The sequence below is a fragment of the Eptesicus fuscus genome, chromosome 4 (genome assembly GCF_027574615.1).
Source record: "Eptesicus fuscus isolate TK198812 chromosome 4, DD_ASM_mEF_20220401, whole genome shotgun sequence".
Lineage (NCBI taxonomy): Eukaryota > Metazoa > Chordata > Mammalia > Chiroptera > Vespertilionidae > Eptesicus > Eptesicus fuscus.
This window is the reverse complement of record NC_072476.1, coordinates 88763845-88783400: the sequence shown is the minus strand read 5'-3', so window position 1 is coordinate 88783400 and position 19556 is coordinate 88763845. Positions and strand designations below refer to the sequence as shown.

Here is a 19556-nt window from a genome sequence, read left to right as displayed (position 1 = left end):
CCCATCTTGGTGTAACAGCATAACACCTCACTCACAACTAGACTATTTCCACTGTGTCCGTCTCCTTTCATCCTCTCTGCACCCGGAGACGAGGTTCTGCTGCACCTGGGTGTCAGGGAAAAGGTCCAGATTGGAATCCCAGATCTACCCTCCATCAGCTTTTAGGCAAAGCCTCTACCTTCAGTTTGCTCCCATGGAAAATGTTCATTGACTCTTGGGACATCTATTTGTGCATATTTTTATTGAATAGCTGTTAATATATTAGCTTATTAAGATAAGACACAATCCCTGTCCTCAAAGAAGCCTGGTGGAGAAGAACAAAGGTAAATAAGTACAACTTAATAAACTCTGAGAAGTTCTATAACAGGGATAAACACTAAGTGCTAGGAAAATGCTGCCTGGGGGTGTCAGATAAAGCTTCAGAGAGAAGGTGACTCTTCAGATGTATCCAGAAGAACACAAGGAATTAAGTAGCAGAGGGAAGGAATTAGAACCAGGGCACCATAAATGCACAAATAAGTCTCCAAGTATACAGGCCCAAAAGGGTCACTCCTAATCGGCAGAGCACAGAGGACTTTAGGACAGTGAAAATAGTCTGTGTGACACCATAATGAAAGATACCTGTCAGTCTACATTTGTCAAAACCCACAAAATGTAGAACACCAAGGGTGAACCCTAATGTGAACTATGGATGGAGTTTGCAGGATTTTGTGTGTCAATGTTCCCTGACTGTAACAAATGTACCATTCTGGTGGGGATCTTGATAAACTGGGGGAGGCTATGTATGTGTGGGGGCAAAGAATATATGGTGAATTTCAATGCCTTACTCTCAATTTTACTGTGAACATAAAACCACTCTTTAAAAAAATTTTAAATTGGGGGGGGGGGAGGCAGGAGGGTTTCAGGGGGTCAATGGGGAAAAAGGGGGACATCTGTAATATTTTCAAAAATCTCAAGATAATTTTTTTAATTAAAATTAAACAAAGGTAATTCCTAGAATGGCACAGAGGGAGTAAAACGAAAGGAGATTGAAAAAATAGGTGGGAGTCGAATTATGAAAACTATTCAATGCCATGTTGTATAGTACAGACTTGGGCAGGCAGTGCATTAAAAAGAAGACACCACTGAATGCGGCATGAACGATGGCCTGGCAGTTCAATGTTCAGGTGACCAATGAGGACAAACCCCAGAGCAGCAGGACGGCCAAGAGTGAACCAATTCAAGAGAGATTAGGAACAGAACTGAGAGGAATCTGAACTGAATGGAGACAGGGAGAAAAAAGCTTCAGGGTAGAAGGAGATCTAAGGTTTCTGGTTTAGATCATAAAAATAAAGTAGGAGAAGGATGTTTTGGGGCTAAGATGATGAGTTCATTCACTGAACCTGTTGAAATGAGGAGTCTAGGAAACATGTATATAAATCTGCCCAGCGGCAATTTGAAGACAGTTTTTCTAGTTTCTAGAAACTGGGACAGATGTGTAGAGACAAAAGGAGGATGGGAGAGTGAGAGAACCGGAGAGTTTACAGTCATCGCCCCCTATCTTTCTAAGAGGGCCACTGGGGTGATCAAATTGAAAGAATGGCTCTGTGTGTACGGGGTAAACTGGGAAGAGTTACACACACCGGAAAACACAAAACCAACAAAAACTGGGGCTGAGAGAGTAAAAATCAGTTCCGGCTGAGAGAGAGAAAACAGCCCTGCTATTACAGGCTGGGAGGACGACACAGATAAAGCCAGCTGCGAGGTTAACCATGCTTCCCTCAAGGCCTGGCAGCAGCTGTAAAATGCCAGACCACCCCTCTTTCAGGGGCTACTGCTTTGCTGCCAGTGCTGCCCTCTGACCTACTGTGCCTCGTCTCACCCCCTAAATAAAGATTACTGGCGACACTCAATTGCTAAACTGCCCTCGGCTCTTGACAGCACCCAATCCCAGATTAATCCCTCGCTTCTTCTAATCCAGCCTCTGACAAGGCCGCCAACCAAGAACGGATCCCTGCTCCCTGGCCCTCCTCAGCATCAGTGGGCACCAGCCCGCGCAGCAAGGACGGCCGCTTCCCTCTGTGAGCGCCCTCCCTCCTCGCATGGAGTCAATATTTCAGACTTTGTCGGCGTACAGGTATGTCCCTACCTGTCTTGGGCCGATTAGACTTTCAGAATAGCATTACTCAAAAGAATAAAAAGTAAATACAAAGGTTCACCATCGTCTCTCACGTACTACAACTAACAGATGTAAACCAATATGCAGATGTCAAATGAGTCAGAATATCCGGGCGTGCGCACCTGAACATGCTGAGGTGGGAAGACCATATATTACTGAGCCCTGGTGCGTATCACAAAGGGCGCACGAGGAGGCCTTCTGAATCTCAGCCGTACCATTTGTAAGATAATGTTCAGACTCTGCTTTTTCATTTTGTTATTTATTCATTTCATTTCTTTAACAAATATTTATTAAACACTGCACACGCCAGCACTGCACTGGGTACTGGAAAGAGAAGATAAGCTTGCTAAGTAGACGAGGGGGAGAGAAGCAGTTTAAAGGGAGAAAGGAATCTAAACAAAAATTGATGCAATTAAGCATACAAGGTGTAAAGCTGCATTTAATTCAGGAAAACAGGAATGGAGTGGATGGGGAATGCAGATAAGATGGAAGAAAGGGGCAGGGACTAGGTGGGGGCAAGGGAGGAGTTTAAGGAGAGAGGAGGCACACAGAGGTGAGACTGGAGGAAGAAAACAAAATACAGAGGTGGCTGAAATTGCCAACAAAAGAGAAAGGCCAGAACAAAGATATTTTCGTATTTGATAAAAGGACTTCAAATGTATTTGGTCTGCTAAGGACATAAATCAAGATGCACACTTGTTTATGGGTACAGGACAAAACGGAGGACATGGAACGTCTGTGGATAATTTTCCCATCAGAAGGAAATTCAAACATATAAAATCATCACATATCTATAAAAACAGATTTTAAAAAGATCATATCCTCAAATAGGAATATCGTCCAGGTCCCATATTTCAAAACTATTGATTCTTTTTCTTTTAACTACCCTAAGTAATACAGTAATAACATCTGACAGCCACTTAAGCTGAAGGTTGCACAAAAGCTTAAAACACTGGCTTCCCATGTTCTTTATTGCTCCATGAAGGCTATTTCATTCAATTATAATGACATTTCAATTTGGAATACAGAGCTGCCTCTCCCTTTAAATGTTAAATTGACTTGTTTTGGTACAGAAAGCATCCAGTATGCTCTATTACATACAGGATTAAAAAGGTAGCTCTAGCAATATTCATAGCTTAATACTTTAGTAACAACAGAAACTATTTCAGAATCTATCATTTTTCTTAAACTATAATTTGCTTTTTTTAAAAAGTACTTCCATACTCTTTATTCAGAGCCCTATCAGAAACTCCCTATGAACTGACTTTCTTAAATATACATTTATCTAGTCTCCATAATTTACATGATAACAAAACATAAACAGAAAAGCCAAAAGGTTAGAGCTTCAACTAAGCCTGCATGGGGTAGGTACTCAATGATGATGAGACAGAAAATCATAATTAACTCCAAGATACTTCAAAACAAAGACAGAAGAAGACAAACTCCTCATGTAAATGTCCAAAGATCTCTCCCATCTGCAACCGAGTGAATAAGCTATTTTTGGTACTTACTTCTCCTACACCCTCTTTAAAACACAAAGACTAATTGATATAAAATTTTCTGTAATGATATGTAACTGAGAAAAATCAAATGAGTCGAGATAAATACCGGATCATTAAAGAGTAAGCGTCCAAATAACTGTTTGGCTTCCTCCAGGCTTCCCTCCAAGTAAACAGCTCCTAGATAAAAGGAAGAGAATGCCCATAGGAAGGCTGCATTAATATTCACAGAAAATTACATATCTCTATAAAAAGCAAAAAGGCAAGCCAGAACCCACTCACAGAAATAACCGACAAGATCAGAAGCCATTGCTTAAACGTAGCATTTTTCCGCTTTCGGCTATGCTTTGTGTTAAAAATGAGACTGAAATACGAAATTCAATTGACTAAAATCTAAATCTAATATTGTAAGTAAAAGAGGACAAATACGAACTATCATAAAAGGTGCATACAAAAACCTGACTTTACAAAAATGTTATGTTTTATTTTCTATATTAATAGTTTTTGTTTCAGACCACAGAAAAAACTTGAGTTCAGAACAATGCAAATAAAACCCAGGACAACCTCTATCTTTAATTTAAAATAATTACTTAAAAATTTTTAAATAATTAAGCACTGTACACACATTTACCATTAATCATTACCAGGAAGTAATATAGTAACATTTTAATTGCGTATCAAATAACTCTGGAATAGGGTAGCCATATTCTTGAAATCATACTTTCATATCTGTCCTCAGAAAGGCCATTTTTCATGTAAAATACTGAGACACTTAGTCATTAGAGTTTTTGATGACTAAGTACATTAATTATCTATTGATATTTACAGTAATAATAACAACAATAACAGTAATGATCCTAGTGACAGGCCAGACCCTGCCGGATCTCTGATCTCAGGGGGATGACAAGGAGCAGGGAAGACGGGCTTAGATCTAAGTGACTCCATTGCCAGGCCAATGGATCTGGACTGAAACCAGCATTTGTGGAGACCTGGGGCTGTCTCTATTTATATTTTAACAATGGATTTCAAATCAGTACCAGATGCACTCTCTCCGTCTTCCCCTAACTGGAAGTGCACAGTGTATGAACACCAGATTTGCCGGAATAACAAAACATGCTTTTAGCCTGTTGAAAAGAAAAACTCCAGACCATTAAAGAGTAAGATTCCTAATAACTGTCTTGTATTGAGAATAGATTTTTATGTGGAAGGGTTTGGGGGCACTTCTGCCCTGGGCACTGCACAAACCATTTTCACATGCTTATCTACACTTTCATGGGAGCCTCAGTAAGAGGGTGTTACAAAAAAAGGGGAACATCTGTAATGCTTTCAACAAGAATGATAAATTTTTTAAAAAGAATTACAGGATTTAGGCTCATAGTAGGTGATTTGGGGTAGGGTGATTGCAAGTTTGCTGTGGATTGGATGCTGCCAGGAATGGATATTAAGATCCGTAAAATAACTGTGAGGTAAGTAATACTATCTCCACGTCATAGATGAGGAAACTGGAGCTCAAAAAGATTCAGTAACTTGGTGAAGACACAAAGGTGGAAAATGATGCAAGAAGAACTTGAACCATGTCTGCCTGGTTCTGGAGCCAACTAGAATACTAACTGTCAAAAATATTATGTATACAGGGAATAGTAATTCCACCCGACAAATCCTGAAGATAGGATACATTTGTGCAAAAAAAGACATAGCTGTGAAAAGACTGGATAATTATTAAACATTCCCTTGCCACCATCATCAGCACAAAACTATAAGCTTTTATATGCATTTTCAAAGGAAGAGGGCAAAATTGATAAGGCAGTACAAAGGCCTTTGAAAAATAAAACGTATTCAATCATTCATCTAAAAAAAAAAATCAAGGAGTTGTCAATCTACTGTAACGTTTCATTGTAAAGCATACTTGCAATCACCAGCTAATTAATGCTTCACAACTTTCCTATAGCAATGACTGACTGTACTTTGGTTTCAGTGAAAAGGAAACCGAGGAAGTAGAGGTCTGCATCAGTCTTGCTTCAAGAGAATAAATAATAGCTGTAGAGACTCAAGCCCTGGGGTTTTAACAAATGTCATGTTTTCACGATGTTTTAAGTCCGAGAAATCTTGTAAATAGTTTAAAATGTGATCACAAACAGTATTAGGGCCTCGCCGGCAACTGAGTTAGTCTTTATTTATGGATGTGATTCTGAATCAAATCTGGAAAGCAATCCATCTCCATATTAATTCACTTCAACTCAACTCAGTGTACACATCTAAGCATGTACATGACAACAGACCATCCCAGGCACCAGCAATGCAGGAAAGAAAGCCTGACTGCCCCAGAGGAACCACAAAAACAACAGCACAATGAGGGCGGAGTTATACTATGGGCCTCACATGCTTTGGGAAAAAGTCATTCTGTCCCAAGTCTCCACACTGAATTTTATGTGCTCTCCAGACATTTTAGACATTCAAGAAACTGAAGTATAAGAAAAAAAAAATTACCTATTAATGCTTCAAAACAATTAGCCATTGCATGTCGAAGGTCTGATTCTCTGCAAAGGTCAGGTCCATGGGCATAAAGCATAAATCGATCCAGTTCAAGTTTCTATAAAATTCAAAAATGACAAAAAGAAATAATTTGGCAAAATCACAACTGTAATAACTCAACATTCCTAGGGGTAAAGGTAAAAAATTAATTGGCCCATGTCAGTATAGAAAGAAAGCTAAGTCTACTATTCATCAGGAGTCCTTACCTATGATTCAGCTCTGACAAACCTTGACTTTTCCCCAAGCAGGCTTCTATAAACCCTAGTCCAAGTTCAGACCAAGCACTAGCCCAAGCTGGAATAATACTTTGCTAAAGGACCATGGGCTCTTGGGTTCACCCAATATGTGCAGGGAGACACAAACCCAACCCAAAGTTAATAACCTCTTTGATCCCAGAGATATGCGGTACTTATAATGCTGGCAGATTCGATTTTTATGTGGACCCTGAGAAAACTTCAAAATGCCTTACATCTCAAAATATTTTCTTTTTATTTTGGTAAGGATTTGGGGGTCCCTCTATCTTTGTACCTGTGTCCCCTTCATGAGGTCTCTATACTTACCTTTTTGAAGGCTCAGTGAGATCCTCTCAGCAATGGGTTGGATTTATTTTAAGGGCTCTGGGAATACTGTTTGTAATTAATTATGTTTCCCTTTTTACTTGACCTTAGGAAAGTATAAAGCCAAATTTGTGGCCCAATCCTAGAAATTGTGTAGGACTTATGAATACATCTGTGTATATTAACTCTACCTCTGGCTTCATTTTACTCTTATCCATATATTCTCTTTACTTTGAGTTCAGTACCTACTGTTTCCATTACCATGTAATTCAATTCAATAAGTACTTACTAAACAATAGTAATATGTAATATGGAACAAGACACAAGTCAATGAACAACCTAGGACAGTATGAGTCTCAGATAAAAGACTCAGATTTTGTATATCTCAGTATATATGTAAAAATATCCATATCCATTTATGTTGAAAAAAGACAGAGACAATAAAAACAAGACATATATGCTACCAGTATTTTGTACTGCTAGGAATTCATGAGTATAAAATAAACTCAAATGAGAGTATTGACTACCACAAATGCAACAGCAGAAAATACCTCTTAAAAACATTGATCCCTAAGTAGAAGAGTTTATACCAAAATATGTAAATTTGATCTGTTTCACAACTTCACTGGGAAAACTCAATTGTTTGCCATCTCTGGAGCCCTGCTTGAGAACAGACTGCAAGCTATATTTTATATTATAAACAACTATTCTGGAATCCTATAAATTTTCCAACTTTTCATAATCCCTGCTCGATATCCTTATTTTTTTCATGCAAGCATCAGTGAAACTTTTAAAATTTGTCTGAAGAGTTGACTTAGAGCTTTCACTAAATTCTCAAAGAGGTCAGCAATCCCCCGTCAAGTCCCCTCCTCCCAAATGGTCAAGGTCCACTGGAACAGACAGGAGAGCAAGACCACTATTGCCTTCTGCAGGAGCAGACGGGTGTTGTGTGCTATGGGAATGCTGGAAGTTGGTGTGGAGGAAGATCACATCGAAATTCCTGAAGGGAAAACTGGCCACCCCCCTTTGTAAAGCACCCAATGTGTTACATGACTGTCTCTGTTTTCCTGGTATGGCACCATCTCATACTTTGTAAATATCCTCCCTAAGATTATTTGAAAAATAATTATGCAATTTCATTATATCTGAAACCAGAAAGAAAACAATGGAGGAAGGGTGACGATCTATTTATTAACAGGCACTTCCAGTGGACATTAATGTGGACCAGGAAGCAGCTCGACAATTTAATCAACTAAACACTGTAGGGTCTTACTGAGAGCTGTGGAATTTTGTGCATTGTGAGGCTGCTAAAACCAAGTTAGCACACCTGCTGCCTGTAGTTTCTCTTCGAGGCATCATTATGGCTATTCTCAGATGCCACTAAAGCTGGGTCAAAGCCTACCTGTAACCATGATGATGACGCTGCTACAGAAAACACAACAATGCACTCTTGCTGCACAAAAACCAGGGGATAAAATTAACCACAATCTGAATGTAATTAATGCCTTGTCAGTCATAAAACTAGAATGGATTTTACATGGTCATTTCTATCAAATCCCATCATTGATATCAAAATGAAGAAAACAATAAAAGTTACTTAAGGCAAAAATGAAGGTAAACTCACAAAAGCTTTTTCAGTGGATCATCAGTTGGGGATTGGAGGGGTACCGTCCCCCCTGCTATAGAATAAATCCACAGGTCTATAAAATGTAATGATTTATAATGAGTGGCAGCAACAAAAACAATGAACTCCTTCTAACTCACTTACATGTTTGGGTGATTGTTAGGATGAACAGGCATTGTGCTGAGCCCTGTATAAACACAATCATTAATATTCAAATGACAATGTCATGCAGTTCTCACAGCTACTCTGCATGGCAGGTGCTGATGCCATCTCCCTCGCGCAGATGAGAAAGCAGAGGCCTGGGGACGAGAACGACACTCTGTCCCGGGACCCGTTGCAAGAGGAAGAATCTTGTGGCCAATGCAAGTGCACATGTTCTATCTGTTATGATCTATTATGATGAAACACTGCACAGAGATAGGAACATCAAATGAGATAATGAAATAATATGCCTGCCATGAATCTAAGTTGAGAAAAGGTTCTGGTGGGTGGGAAGAGATGAACCAAAGACTTAAATGCATATATGAATAACCCATGGACAATAGTGTGGTGACGGCCTGGGGCAGGGGGGAGGGGCGGGCTATAAGGGGCCAATGGGGGAAGTAAGAGGGACATCTGTAACACTTTCAAGAATAAAGATAAATTAAAAAAAAAAAAAAAAAGGTTCTGTTAGTCACTCGGCTCAGTAAAGGTGGCTGGCTGGACAGCCTAGACCAGTGATGGGCAACCTTTTGAGCTTGGTGTGTCAAACTTCACCAAAAAACTGAGCATAACTCGGGTAGTGTGTCACTTTGAGGAAAAAACTAACTCCAAGATTCTAGTCGCAAATGTTTCATTCTCAAGATCAGCAAATGTTTCATCCTCGGCATGCGGCTGCGTGTCATCAGAAATGGCTACGCGTGTCAGTGTTGACACGCGTGTCATAGGTTCGCCATCACTGGCCTAGACCCTAAATCTTAATTAATGAGATTTGTAATTTCAGGGGATTCTCAAAGATCTGTAAAGTATCCCCTATGGCTATAAATGGCCTAGAGTATTCTATTCAAAGCCATAATTCTACTTGTTAAAGTAAATTAAAAACAAATATAATACAGAAATATTACACAAAGGAACATTATTTAAAAATTCATGTCTTTTGCTCTGCTCTCATGTTCCTTTTCCCCAAATGTTTAACTCTGTTCCTGCACATCTGTCAAATTTTTCCCCTTCTGTTATCAAGTTACCACACCGTGGAGTTCATTAGCTGCTGGAGAAACTCACAAAGGTAACAAAACTAATAAGGCTGAATCCTTAAAGCTCAAACAAAAAAATCCTTCCTGGTCTATAAAATACTAAGCCCTAATACACACCAAAGAGGTACGGGTTCAAATGCAAAACTGTGCACGGGCTGAGGAGGAGCACGCCAGGCCCAGAGGTCGGACACACCTTGGCTAGCATGGCGAGGTGTTGATTCTGGACGATGGCAGTCCGGTAAGTCGCTAACCCGCCTTCCTCCAGGCTAGGAAACAAATAGTACAAGTGGACACTGCAAAAAAAGAAAAGCACATAAATAAATATGCATCACACTATTCTGTCTGTGGCTCTGAGCCACAAAAGTAGGCCAGGCAAGGGATCTGCATAGGAGAACTGAACTAAACTAAATTGAACTGAACTAAACTGAAGGGTTTGACTGAAAGCCTTTGAAAGTTTAACAGAAAGCACAGTATAATCTGAATGTGCCGAAACCCGAACAGCACCATTCACTCATGTTTTCACCGTTATTTCTATTAAAAGGTTCCTCTGGAATCTGATGGCAACAAAGACCTGAACAATGTCACACATGGCTAAGAGCAAACCCATGTGACACGCACACTGGGCCTAGAAAGAGTACTTTTCTTGGGTTAGGCTTTGGTCAGCCCCTGAAGAGAAGCCTGGGAAGCCCCGAGCAGGACAGCAGTGGAGGTGTATTCTTCACAAGGATGGACAGGCACGGAACTGAGATAGGCACATGTGGCTGGTTGTGCTTCAAGAACGCGCCTACAGGGGCTGATAAGGAAATGCAGGAACTGGGAGAAGGCCACATGGAACACCAGTTTGGACCACAACAGCAACTGATATCTCCTAAGACCCGTGTTTGAGAACCACAAAGCTTGGTTAGTCCTATGTGCCCAGGGAAAGCAGGCTTAGACAGCAGCCCCTTGGGCTCAGTATACCCTTTTGGGAAAAGAAATGACCTGAAGAGAATAAAAATAGCTCAATATAGTTCTAAGAAAAGCATGTGTCACCTCCCTTTAAAAGAGAAATTATGTATGAAAAAACAAAACACACTTCCCTAGCCCTACCTCCAAAATAAGGACCCTAACACACTCTGGGGAGAAAACACACGCATCCCCAAATCTCAACATTAAAATTACTTGTAAGCTTTACTTCCCTTGAGATCAGAAAGAGTGAGAAAGGGATCAAAGACAAATCCTAGAAAATGAAATGACATTTTAAAATATCATCCCTTTCTTTACAAATTGAATATGAGCTCTGAAGCATCTAGACCAAGGCCAGCTGATCTCTGTGGCTGTGGCAACTTGAACATAAACTTGACAGGACAGAGAAGCCTGCCTTCCACCTTGTAATCTTGCTCACTGCAGCATCAGCAAGGGCAAGTTCTCAGGGCAGGAGCCACAGACCTGGGGCTGGCAAGCTCCACAGCAGGGACAAAACACAAGGCATTTCAATGGCTTATTTGGCTAATTACAAAGAAGGCAATGTTATCAAGCATGTTTCCTATAAAATGCAATTAATGGGGAAGAGAAGAAGAGCCGCCTTACCTGGTCAGAAACTCGACGACAGCATCACCCAGGAACTCCAACCGCTCATTGTGATTAATCCTATAGGAAATTTTTAAGATCACTGAAAATAGCACGCATTTATATTCGCTCCCTCTCCCTTCAAAGAAAGAAGACATGAGGTTTAGCTCTTTTAATATGAGAACACCCTGCCTTGTTTTGATCCCTGGGGGTGCATGCGGGAGGCAACCAATGTTCCTCTCTCATATACTACTAGTAGATATCTCTCTCTCTCTCTCTCTCTCTCTCTCTCTCTCTCTCTCTCTCTCTCCCTTTCTCTAAAATAAATTTTTAAAAATCTAAAACAGTAGCAAATCTTTTGTTCTCCCATTGTTTATCCTTTCTTAATCACCCCCATTATAAATACCAGCAAGCTCCAACATGAGATGTTTACTGAGCAGTAAACACTCCATTTGTTTTGGAGAACTGAATCAACAGAGGCATGAAATCTAGATTAACTGTAACATTTATACAGCACATCTGGTCTGAGGAATTCAAAGCACTTTATAAAACAACAGTCTCCTGTAACAGTAATTACTATAAGAAACCATTTACTTCATGGAAAACCATCTTAGATTTGGGCAAAGTCCAAGGGGAACTGCTAGAGTGAGAGTATGGATAACATTTTCTCACTCCGCCTTCTAAGCCTCAAGCAATGATTGGTAGAGTAGAGATAGAAGGAGGGGCCCTGGAGCTCCATCAAACCTTCCACACAATTCAGGAATCCCTTCTATTCATTACATCTATGTACCTGGACACTTGTGGGGAAGGGAGGTCACGGGGCTGCTAGACCTGAGACTCACTGGAGCCATGGATCCCAGATTAAGCATCTTTGGGATTTAACCTGAAGCATTTAAGTCAGTAAATCCACTCAGTGGAATTCATATATATTGAATGTGTATTGTTACTGTGTTTTTAAGGCAAAATACTTGTGTATAACTGATTTAAAATATACTTTGCAATGATCATTTCCTTAAACACACAGACATTAACAGTCCACAAGTGTCTCTCTGTTGGTTGAATATATTCTTATACATTCTGTCTAGCAATAACACTACCAATCAAATAAAAACAAAACAAAACAAGGCCGCTTGATTCTCTCCTTTTTCCCTCACTTTTCTTCTGGCCCCTCTTTCCCAAAGGTCTTGCTGATAATACATGGATTACTTAAATGTCACAAAATACCTAATGCTTCAGAGACTCTTTCTGTAGTAACATTTCATTGCAGTTTGCAGGAGTTAAATATAACTGAAATTTATGTGGCTAAGCAGTAACACTTTTTAAAATTGTGGGTGGCATATTCACTTGAGATGATGCCATCATAAAAGTTAATTATTTTGTAGTTTTGATAGGCAGACAGGATTTTATCTATTAATTTTAAGTCTTCATGACTTTTTGTAAATCCTAGCTGATCCCAAATCAGATTAAGTAAAATGCTAACCAGCCATTTAAACCTCTGCTGATGGCTCTGACCATGACCCGTCTTAATACCCCAGCTCCCCTATTGCTAGCCAACAATAACCTTGGGTAAAAGTACTATCATGAATGACATTCTTTCCTTTAATACGTATTTACTGAGGCCCTGCTCTGTGGAAAACCACTAGTTGCAAAAGGAAAGGAAAATTAAAAAGAGAAAAATAAAAGAGTAAGACCACAGACCTTCGAAATGCTTACAGTAAAGACAATGGGCCCATCACACAATTATGATACATGGGGGAACTAGAATATGCACCATAAAGCAGACGCCTGCAGGCTGTGGGCAGAAGTCCCAGGTTACAGGGCATTCCTCAGGTGGCCGTGCAATGACTGTGGCATTCAGGGAAGGGAGACAGTACACTTGGCAGCACAGTAAGTACCTCAGTCTCACTGGTACGTAGTGAGCCACAAGAAAGATGTGCCTGGAAAAGTGACCTGGGGCCAAGCCATGCTGGTGGGACTTCCAGGTGGGGAGGTTCCAACTTATTCAGTGGGTGACAAGACGTCCCAGAAAGCTTTCAAGCAGGCTGCCACTAAGAACGAGAATCAAGCTCCAGAACCAGCAAGCTGGCTGGCTGCAGTGTGAAGGGGAACTGGCAGAGCTGGTCACTAACTGAGGGTGGGCAGGTGGGAGGAGTGGTTTTCAGGGGGACTAGAAGTCCATCGAGAGCCCCTCCTCTCGGCCCTCTCTCCTGCCTGCCCTGCTCGTCCACCTTCCCACAGCCATCAGTGCCAAAAACAGATTTCCCAAACAACTTAAATGGCTCGCTCGCTCTCTCTTCCCTTAATTCTGAGCAGGCTTGCTTGGGAGGAGATAAAACCACTGACACTTGCAGTTTAATGGTGTTTGCTTCAAAGATATACAAACACTTCTGAGGAACAGATGCATCTCATTTTATAATAGCAAACTAAGAAACAAACCGAGGAGAGGGCAAATCATTGCAAGTGAACTCAATTATTCAATGCACAGTACAAAACTGACCTGTGATCCCTAAACAGCCAGCAGAGCTACCCTTAGCCCCACAGCAGTCTTGTGTGTACATTCTGTTCTGACCTTCACTGAAGCACTTAGCAGAGTCTCCCTTATAGTAAGTTATTTATGTTTACAGCACTCTCTACCCACCCCAGGTAGCCAGGCCTCCTGGTGAGTGCAGCTTGGACTTATTTGCCTTGGAATCACCTAAAATACCTACAAACTGCCTCAAACTCAAAAGGCACTGGCTCAGTGTCTGCTGAATTCCAGTTGTGTGAAGCTTCTTAAGCACTGTTCCCAGGGCTGTGCCCGCTGGGGAACGCTCGATAGCAACATTGGAGCAGCAGCAGACCTGGCCCCGGAGGCCAGGAGGCTCTTCCTGAACGGAAACTCCAGTCAACTCTCTATCAGCAGAAAGATCACAGACAGGGCTGAAGACTCTCAACACCAGCATTAAAGGCCAGAAGTCCAAGGACAAAAGAAAGTGTTTATTCTCTGTCGATGGTATCATTTTCAAAATGGGAAATTCAGAAAGAACGCGGTTTCTCAGATATCATTCCTTTTGCCATGATAAGTAAGCATCTCTTTGTAATAGCACAAAAGAAAACATAAATCATGAGGCTTGAAAATACTACTGATGACATAATTTACATACCAACAACTCTAGTTGGGGCAGAGGAGACAAAGAAGATTTAAACCTGGCCTCATCAGCCATTAGGCATCTGCTTTCATTCAGTTTTGGGGGTGAATTTATACAGGCCTAACCCACTTTCTTCCCAGATTCTTCAGGGGCTCAAGGCCACACAAAATACGAGTATTAATATATGAAAGTATCTTTTAAAATCAAGAAATAAAATAAGAAAAGCTAACATTTAAACTTTCCAACCCATTATGTAAGGCCAGTATTATTCTAACAATGAAACCTGACAGAAGCATCACAGGAAATGAAAACTACAGAATTGTATTTCTTATGAATATAGACACAAGAATCCTCAACACTAACAAACTAAATTCACAGCATACAAAAAGGACTATACACCATGATCAAATGGGATGTACTCCAAGAAAGCAAAGTCAGTTTAACATCCAAAAATCAATTACTAATACATCATGTGAGTAGAATAAATGGAGGGAAAAACACATGATCTCAATAAATGCAGAGAAAACATCTGACAAAATTCAACACACTTTCATAATAGAAACATTAGGCAACTAGGAATAGAAGGGAACGTCTTAAACCTGAAAAGGGGCATCTAAGAAAAAAACAAAATTAATATCAGACTCAATGATGAAAGATTGAATGCTTTCCCCTTAAGATTAGGAAAAAGAAGTTACTGCTCTCACCACTTCTATTTAACACTAGAGGCCCGGTGCATGAAATTCGTGCACGGAGGGGGGTTCTCCCTCAGCCCAGCCTGTACCCTCTCCAATATGAGACCCCTTGAGGGATGTCCGACTGCCCGTTTAGGCCCGATCCCAGTGGGATCGGGCCTAAACGGGCAGTCGGACATCCCTCTCACAATCCAGGACTGCTGGCTCCCAACTGCTTGCCTGCCTGCCTTCCTGATTGGCCCTAACCGCTTCTGCCTGCCAGCCTGATCACCCCCTAACCACTCTGCTGCCAGCCTGATTGATGCCTAACAGCTCCCCTGCCAGCCTGTTTGCCCCCAACTTCCCTCCTCTGCCGGCCTGGTCACTCCTAACTGCCCTCTCCTGGAGGGTTGATCACCTCCAACTGCCCTTTCTTGCAGGCCTGGTCCCTCTCAACTGCCCTCCCTTGCAGGGCTGATCCCTCACAACTGCCCTCCCTTGCAGGCCGGGTGCCTCCCAACTGCCCTCTCCTGCTGGCCATCTTGTGGTGGCCATCTTGTGTCCACATGGGGGCAGCTATATTGTGTGTTGCAGTGATGATCAATCTGCATATTATTCTTTTATTAGATAGGATAGAGGCCTGGTACAGGGGTGGGGGCCAGCTGGTTTGCCCTGAAGGGCGTCCCAGATCAGGTGGGGTTTCCCTTGGGGTGTGGGGCGGCCTGAGCGAGGGCCTGTGATGGTTTGCAGGCTGGCCACGCCCCCTGGCAACCCAAGCAGAGGCCCTGGTATCTGGAATTTATTTTCCTTCTACAATTGAAACTTTGTAGCCTGGAGCGGAGCCAAGCCAAGCCTGGGGCTACCTCCGAGGCCGCAGCCATTGTGTTGGGGTTATAATTGAAACTTTGTTGCCTTAAGCAGGTGAGCCCGGCCAGGGTGTGTGGAAAGCTTTGCTTCCCCTGTTGCCGGCGGCAACCCTGGCCTGCTCTCTCAAGCTCCATTCTGCCGCCATTTGTTTGAATTTGTTTACCTTCTATAATTGAAACTTTGTAGCTTGAGTGGAGGCTTAGGCCTGGAAATGGCAGGCGGAAAGCTTGGCCTCCTCTGTTACCTAGGAAACCTTGCTCTCTGTGGCTGTAGCCATCTTGGTTTGGGTTAATTTGCATACTCGCTCTGATTGGATGGTGGGTGTGGCTTGTGGGCGTGGCTTGTGGGTGTGTCGGAGGTATGGTCAATTTGCATATTTGTCTATTATTAGATTAGACTAGAGGCCCAGTGCATGAAATTCATGCACCGGTGGGGGGGGGGGGAGGGGTGTCCCTCAGCCCAGCTTGCACCCTATTGCAAACCAGGACCACTGGCTCCTAAGTGCTCGCCTGCCTGCCTGATCATCCCTAACCACTCTGCCTGCCTGCCTGATCGCCCCTAACAGCCTCTGCCTCAGCCCCCACTGCCGCGGTGTCATCCAGAAGGATGTCCGGAAGGTCCTTCAGCTGTCCAGTCTAATTAGCATATTATACTTTTATTATTATAGATTGTACTGGAGCCTCTAACCAGGGCAACAATGTTAAGAAAATAAAACAAGAGGCATCCAGACTGAAATAAAAATAATTATCTCTATTTGTAGATATATGATCATACTATCTAATAAAGAGGGATATGCTAATTGACCCTCACACTGTCACAAAGATGGCGGCGCCCACAGCCAATAAGGACAGAATATGCTAATTGACTGCCCTGCCCTCAAAGATGGCAGCACCCACAGCCAATAGGAGAGAATATGCTAATTGACTGCCCCACCCTCAAAGATGGCAGCACCCACAGCCAATAAGGAGGGAATATGCTAATTGACTGCCACACCCTCAAAGATGGCAGCACCCACAGCCACAAGATGGCAGCGCCCAGTCCCCTCAGCCCCACCGGGGTGGCAGGTGGGCCCGGCTGCTCCATGTGCCTGCCTCCTGAGTCCCCCAGGCCCCTCAGCCCCCCAGCCACCCAGGGCCACCCAGGGCTCAGGTAACCAGGGCAGCCTAGGCATGTGCTGCTGGCAGTAGCAGCAGCAGAGGTGTGATGGGGGCGTCGCCTTCCCCTGATCACTGGGTTGCCTCCCACCCCTGAGGGCTCCCGAACTGTGAGAGGAGGCAGGCTGGGCTGAGGGACCCTCCCCTCCAGTGCATGAATTTTCATGCACCAGGCCTCTAGTATATATATAAAATCATGAGGAATACACTAAAAACCTATTAGGGCTAACAAGGAGCTCATTAGAGTTGCAGGACACAAGGTCACTATATAAAAATCAACTGTTATTTCTATACACTTGCAATGAAAAATCTGAAAATGAACTTAAGAAAAACAATTCCACTTATAACAGCATCAAAAAGAATAAAATACCTAGGAATAAATTTAGCAAAAGATATGCAAAATGTATACTCTGAAAACTACAAAACGTTTTTGAAAGAAATTAAAAAAGACAAATAAATATAAAGACACCCAATGTTCGAGGATCAGAAGATTTAATATTAAAAGGTAATTGTTTACAAATTGACCTATAGATTCAACACAATCCCTATCAAAATATCAACTGTGACTTTAGATTAGGCAAAGTTTTTTAGACATGACAGTAAAAGCAGAAACAACAAAAGAAATAGTAAATTGGACTTTGTGCTTTAAAGGACATCATCAAGTGGGTGAAAAGATGATCCTCAGAATGAGGAAAAATTTTGCAAGTCATGTAAAGGACTTGTATCTAGAATATGGGGCAAGGATCTGAACAAATGTTTCTCCAGAAAATACAAATGGCCAATAAGCACATGAAAAAGATGTTCAACATCATTAGCCATCAGGAAAAGTCAAACAAAACCACAATGAGATAACATATCATACCCAACAGGATGGCTAAAATTAAAAAGAGAAAGTAACGAGTGTTGAGAAAAATGTGAAGAAATCAGAAACCTGATATACTACTGTTGGGAATATAAAATGGTGTAGCCATTTTGGAAAACAGTTTGGCAGTTTCTTAAAAGGTTAAAGAAAGTTACCATATGACCCAACAATTCCACCCCTAGGTATATAACCAAGAAAAATCAAAACATCTGTCCAGCCCTGGCTGGGGGATCAGTTGGTTGGAGCACTGTCCCATACACCAAAAGGTGGCAGGTTCAATTCCTGGTCAGGGCACATACCCAGGTGGTGGGCTCAATCTCCAGTCTGGGCATGTGGGGGAGGCAACTGATAAATGTTCTCTCTCTCTCTCTCTCTCTCTCTCTCAGATCAATAAAAACATATCCTTTGCCCTAGCTGGTTTGGCTCAGTGGATAGAGCGTCAACCTGCAGACTGCAGGGTCCCGGGTTCGATTCCAGTCAAGGGCACATGCCCAGGGTTGTGGGCTCGATCTCCCTCTCCCTTCCTCTCTAAAATCAATAAAAAATATATTTTTAAAAAATAAATAAAAACATATCCTTGGGTGAGGCTTAAAAAAAACACACACAAACATATGGCAACACAAAAAATCTATACACAAATATTTATAGCAACATCATTCATGATAACAGAAAAGTAGAAACAACTCAAAATGCCTATCAATTGGTATATGATTAAATAAAACGTGACATAACCATACCATGGAATATTAAAAAGAAATGAAGCACTGATACATACTATAACATAAAATAAGCCAGTCACAAAGGATCACGACATACAATAATATATTGCCACTAATACAAAATGTCCAAAATAGATAAATTCATAAAGATTGAAAGTACTGGTTGCCCAAGGCTGAGCAGGCTGAAAGAAAGGGCAGTAACTAGTAAGAGGCACCAGGTTTCCTTTAAAGGTGATGAAATGTTCTAAAAGTAGGTAATGATCATGGCTGCACAATATTGTGAACATACTAAAAACTACCGAATTGTATACTTTAAATGGGTGAATTATATAGTATGTGAATTATACTGCAATAAAGCTGTTATAAAAAAAAATCTACTTTACCTTGAAGGAGTTGGGTCATCTTGGCCAAGGCGTGACATAATATTTATTAAGGTGTTAATTCCTATTTAAAAACAAAATACACAAGTAAATACTGTTAGAAGCATTCTAGGGCCATGATATGACATATTGGAAAAAAATTACCTAGCTCATCCCAATATGACTTTAAAAAGTTTAATATCTGCATGAGTACAATTTTAATCAACTTAGTTACTTAAAACACTGAATAGGAGGAATAAGTTTTCCTAAAAAATTCACCCATCCTATTTCAATGCTCTGCTCAACGTGAATATTATTATGTATCGGCCAAGAAGCACTGAAGAATGAGAGGATGGAACAGTCACCAGGGAACCATTCCCGGTGGAGAATTAACCCAGAACACAGGCCAAAACACGAGAGCAGAATCCAAACACACCTTTTTTCCGCATGTGCATGTGATGAACTTTTCTGTCTCCATATTTGGGCTGCCGAATTCCACAGTTAGACAAAGAATTCCTGGCATGATCAGGATTCATTCCAAAATTCAAGTGATGGCTCGGGTGAGTCATGGCCAGCTAAAATTTCAGTGAAATAAATTCAGCCTTAAAAACTCAACAAAGAAATGCCATCTTTACATTATCCACCA

The 19556-nt window shown here is 41.5% G+C and overlaps 1 protein-coding gene across 2 annotated transcripts in view; it reads right to left on the bottom strand.

Annotated features, from left to right (window-relative positions):
• The window catches only part of DROSHA (drosha ribonuclease III), a 104829-nt gene that overhangs the window by 24213 nt on the left and 61060 nt on the right, over positions 1-19556 (bottom strand). For both annotated transcript variants that reach the window (XM_008161792.3, XM_028139418.2), the window contains 6 exons: positions 19347-19485; positions 18935-18995; positions 11172-11231; positions 9796-9895; positions 6145-6247; positions 3767-3837 (listed from right to left, as the gene is read on the bottom strand). In XM_008161792.3, the coding sequence (XP_008160014.2) occupies positions 3767-3837; positions 6145-6247; positions 9796-9895; positions 11172-11231; positions 18935-18995; positions 19347-19485 (534 nt within the window). The remainder of the gene's footprint in view (positions 1-3766; positions 3838-6144; positions 6248-9795; positions 9896-11171; positions 11232-18934; positions 18996-19346; positions 19486-19556) is intronic.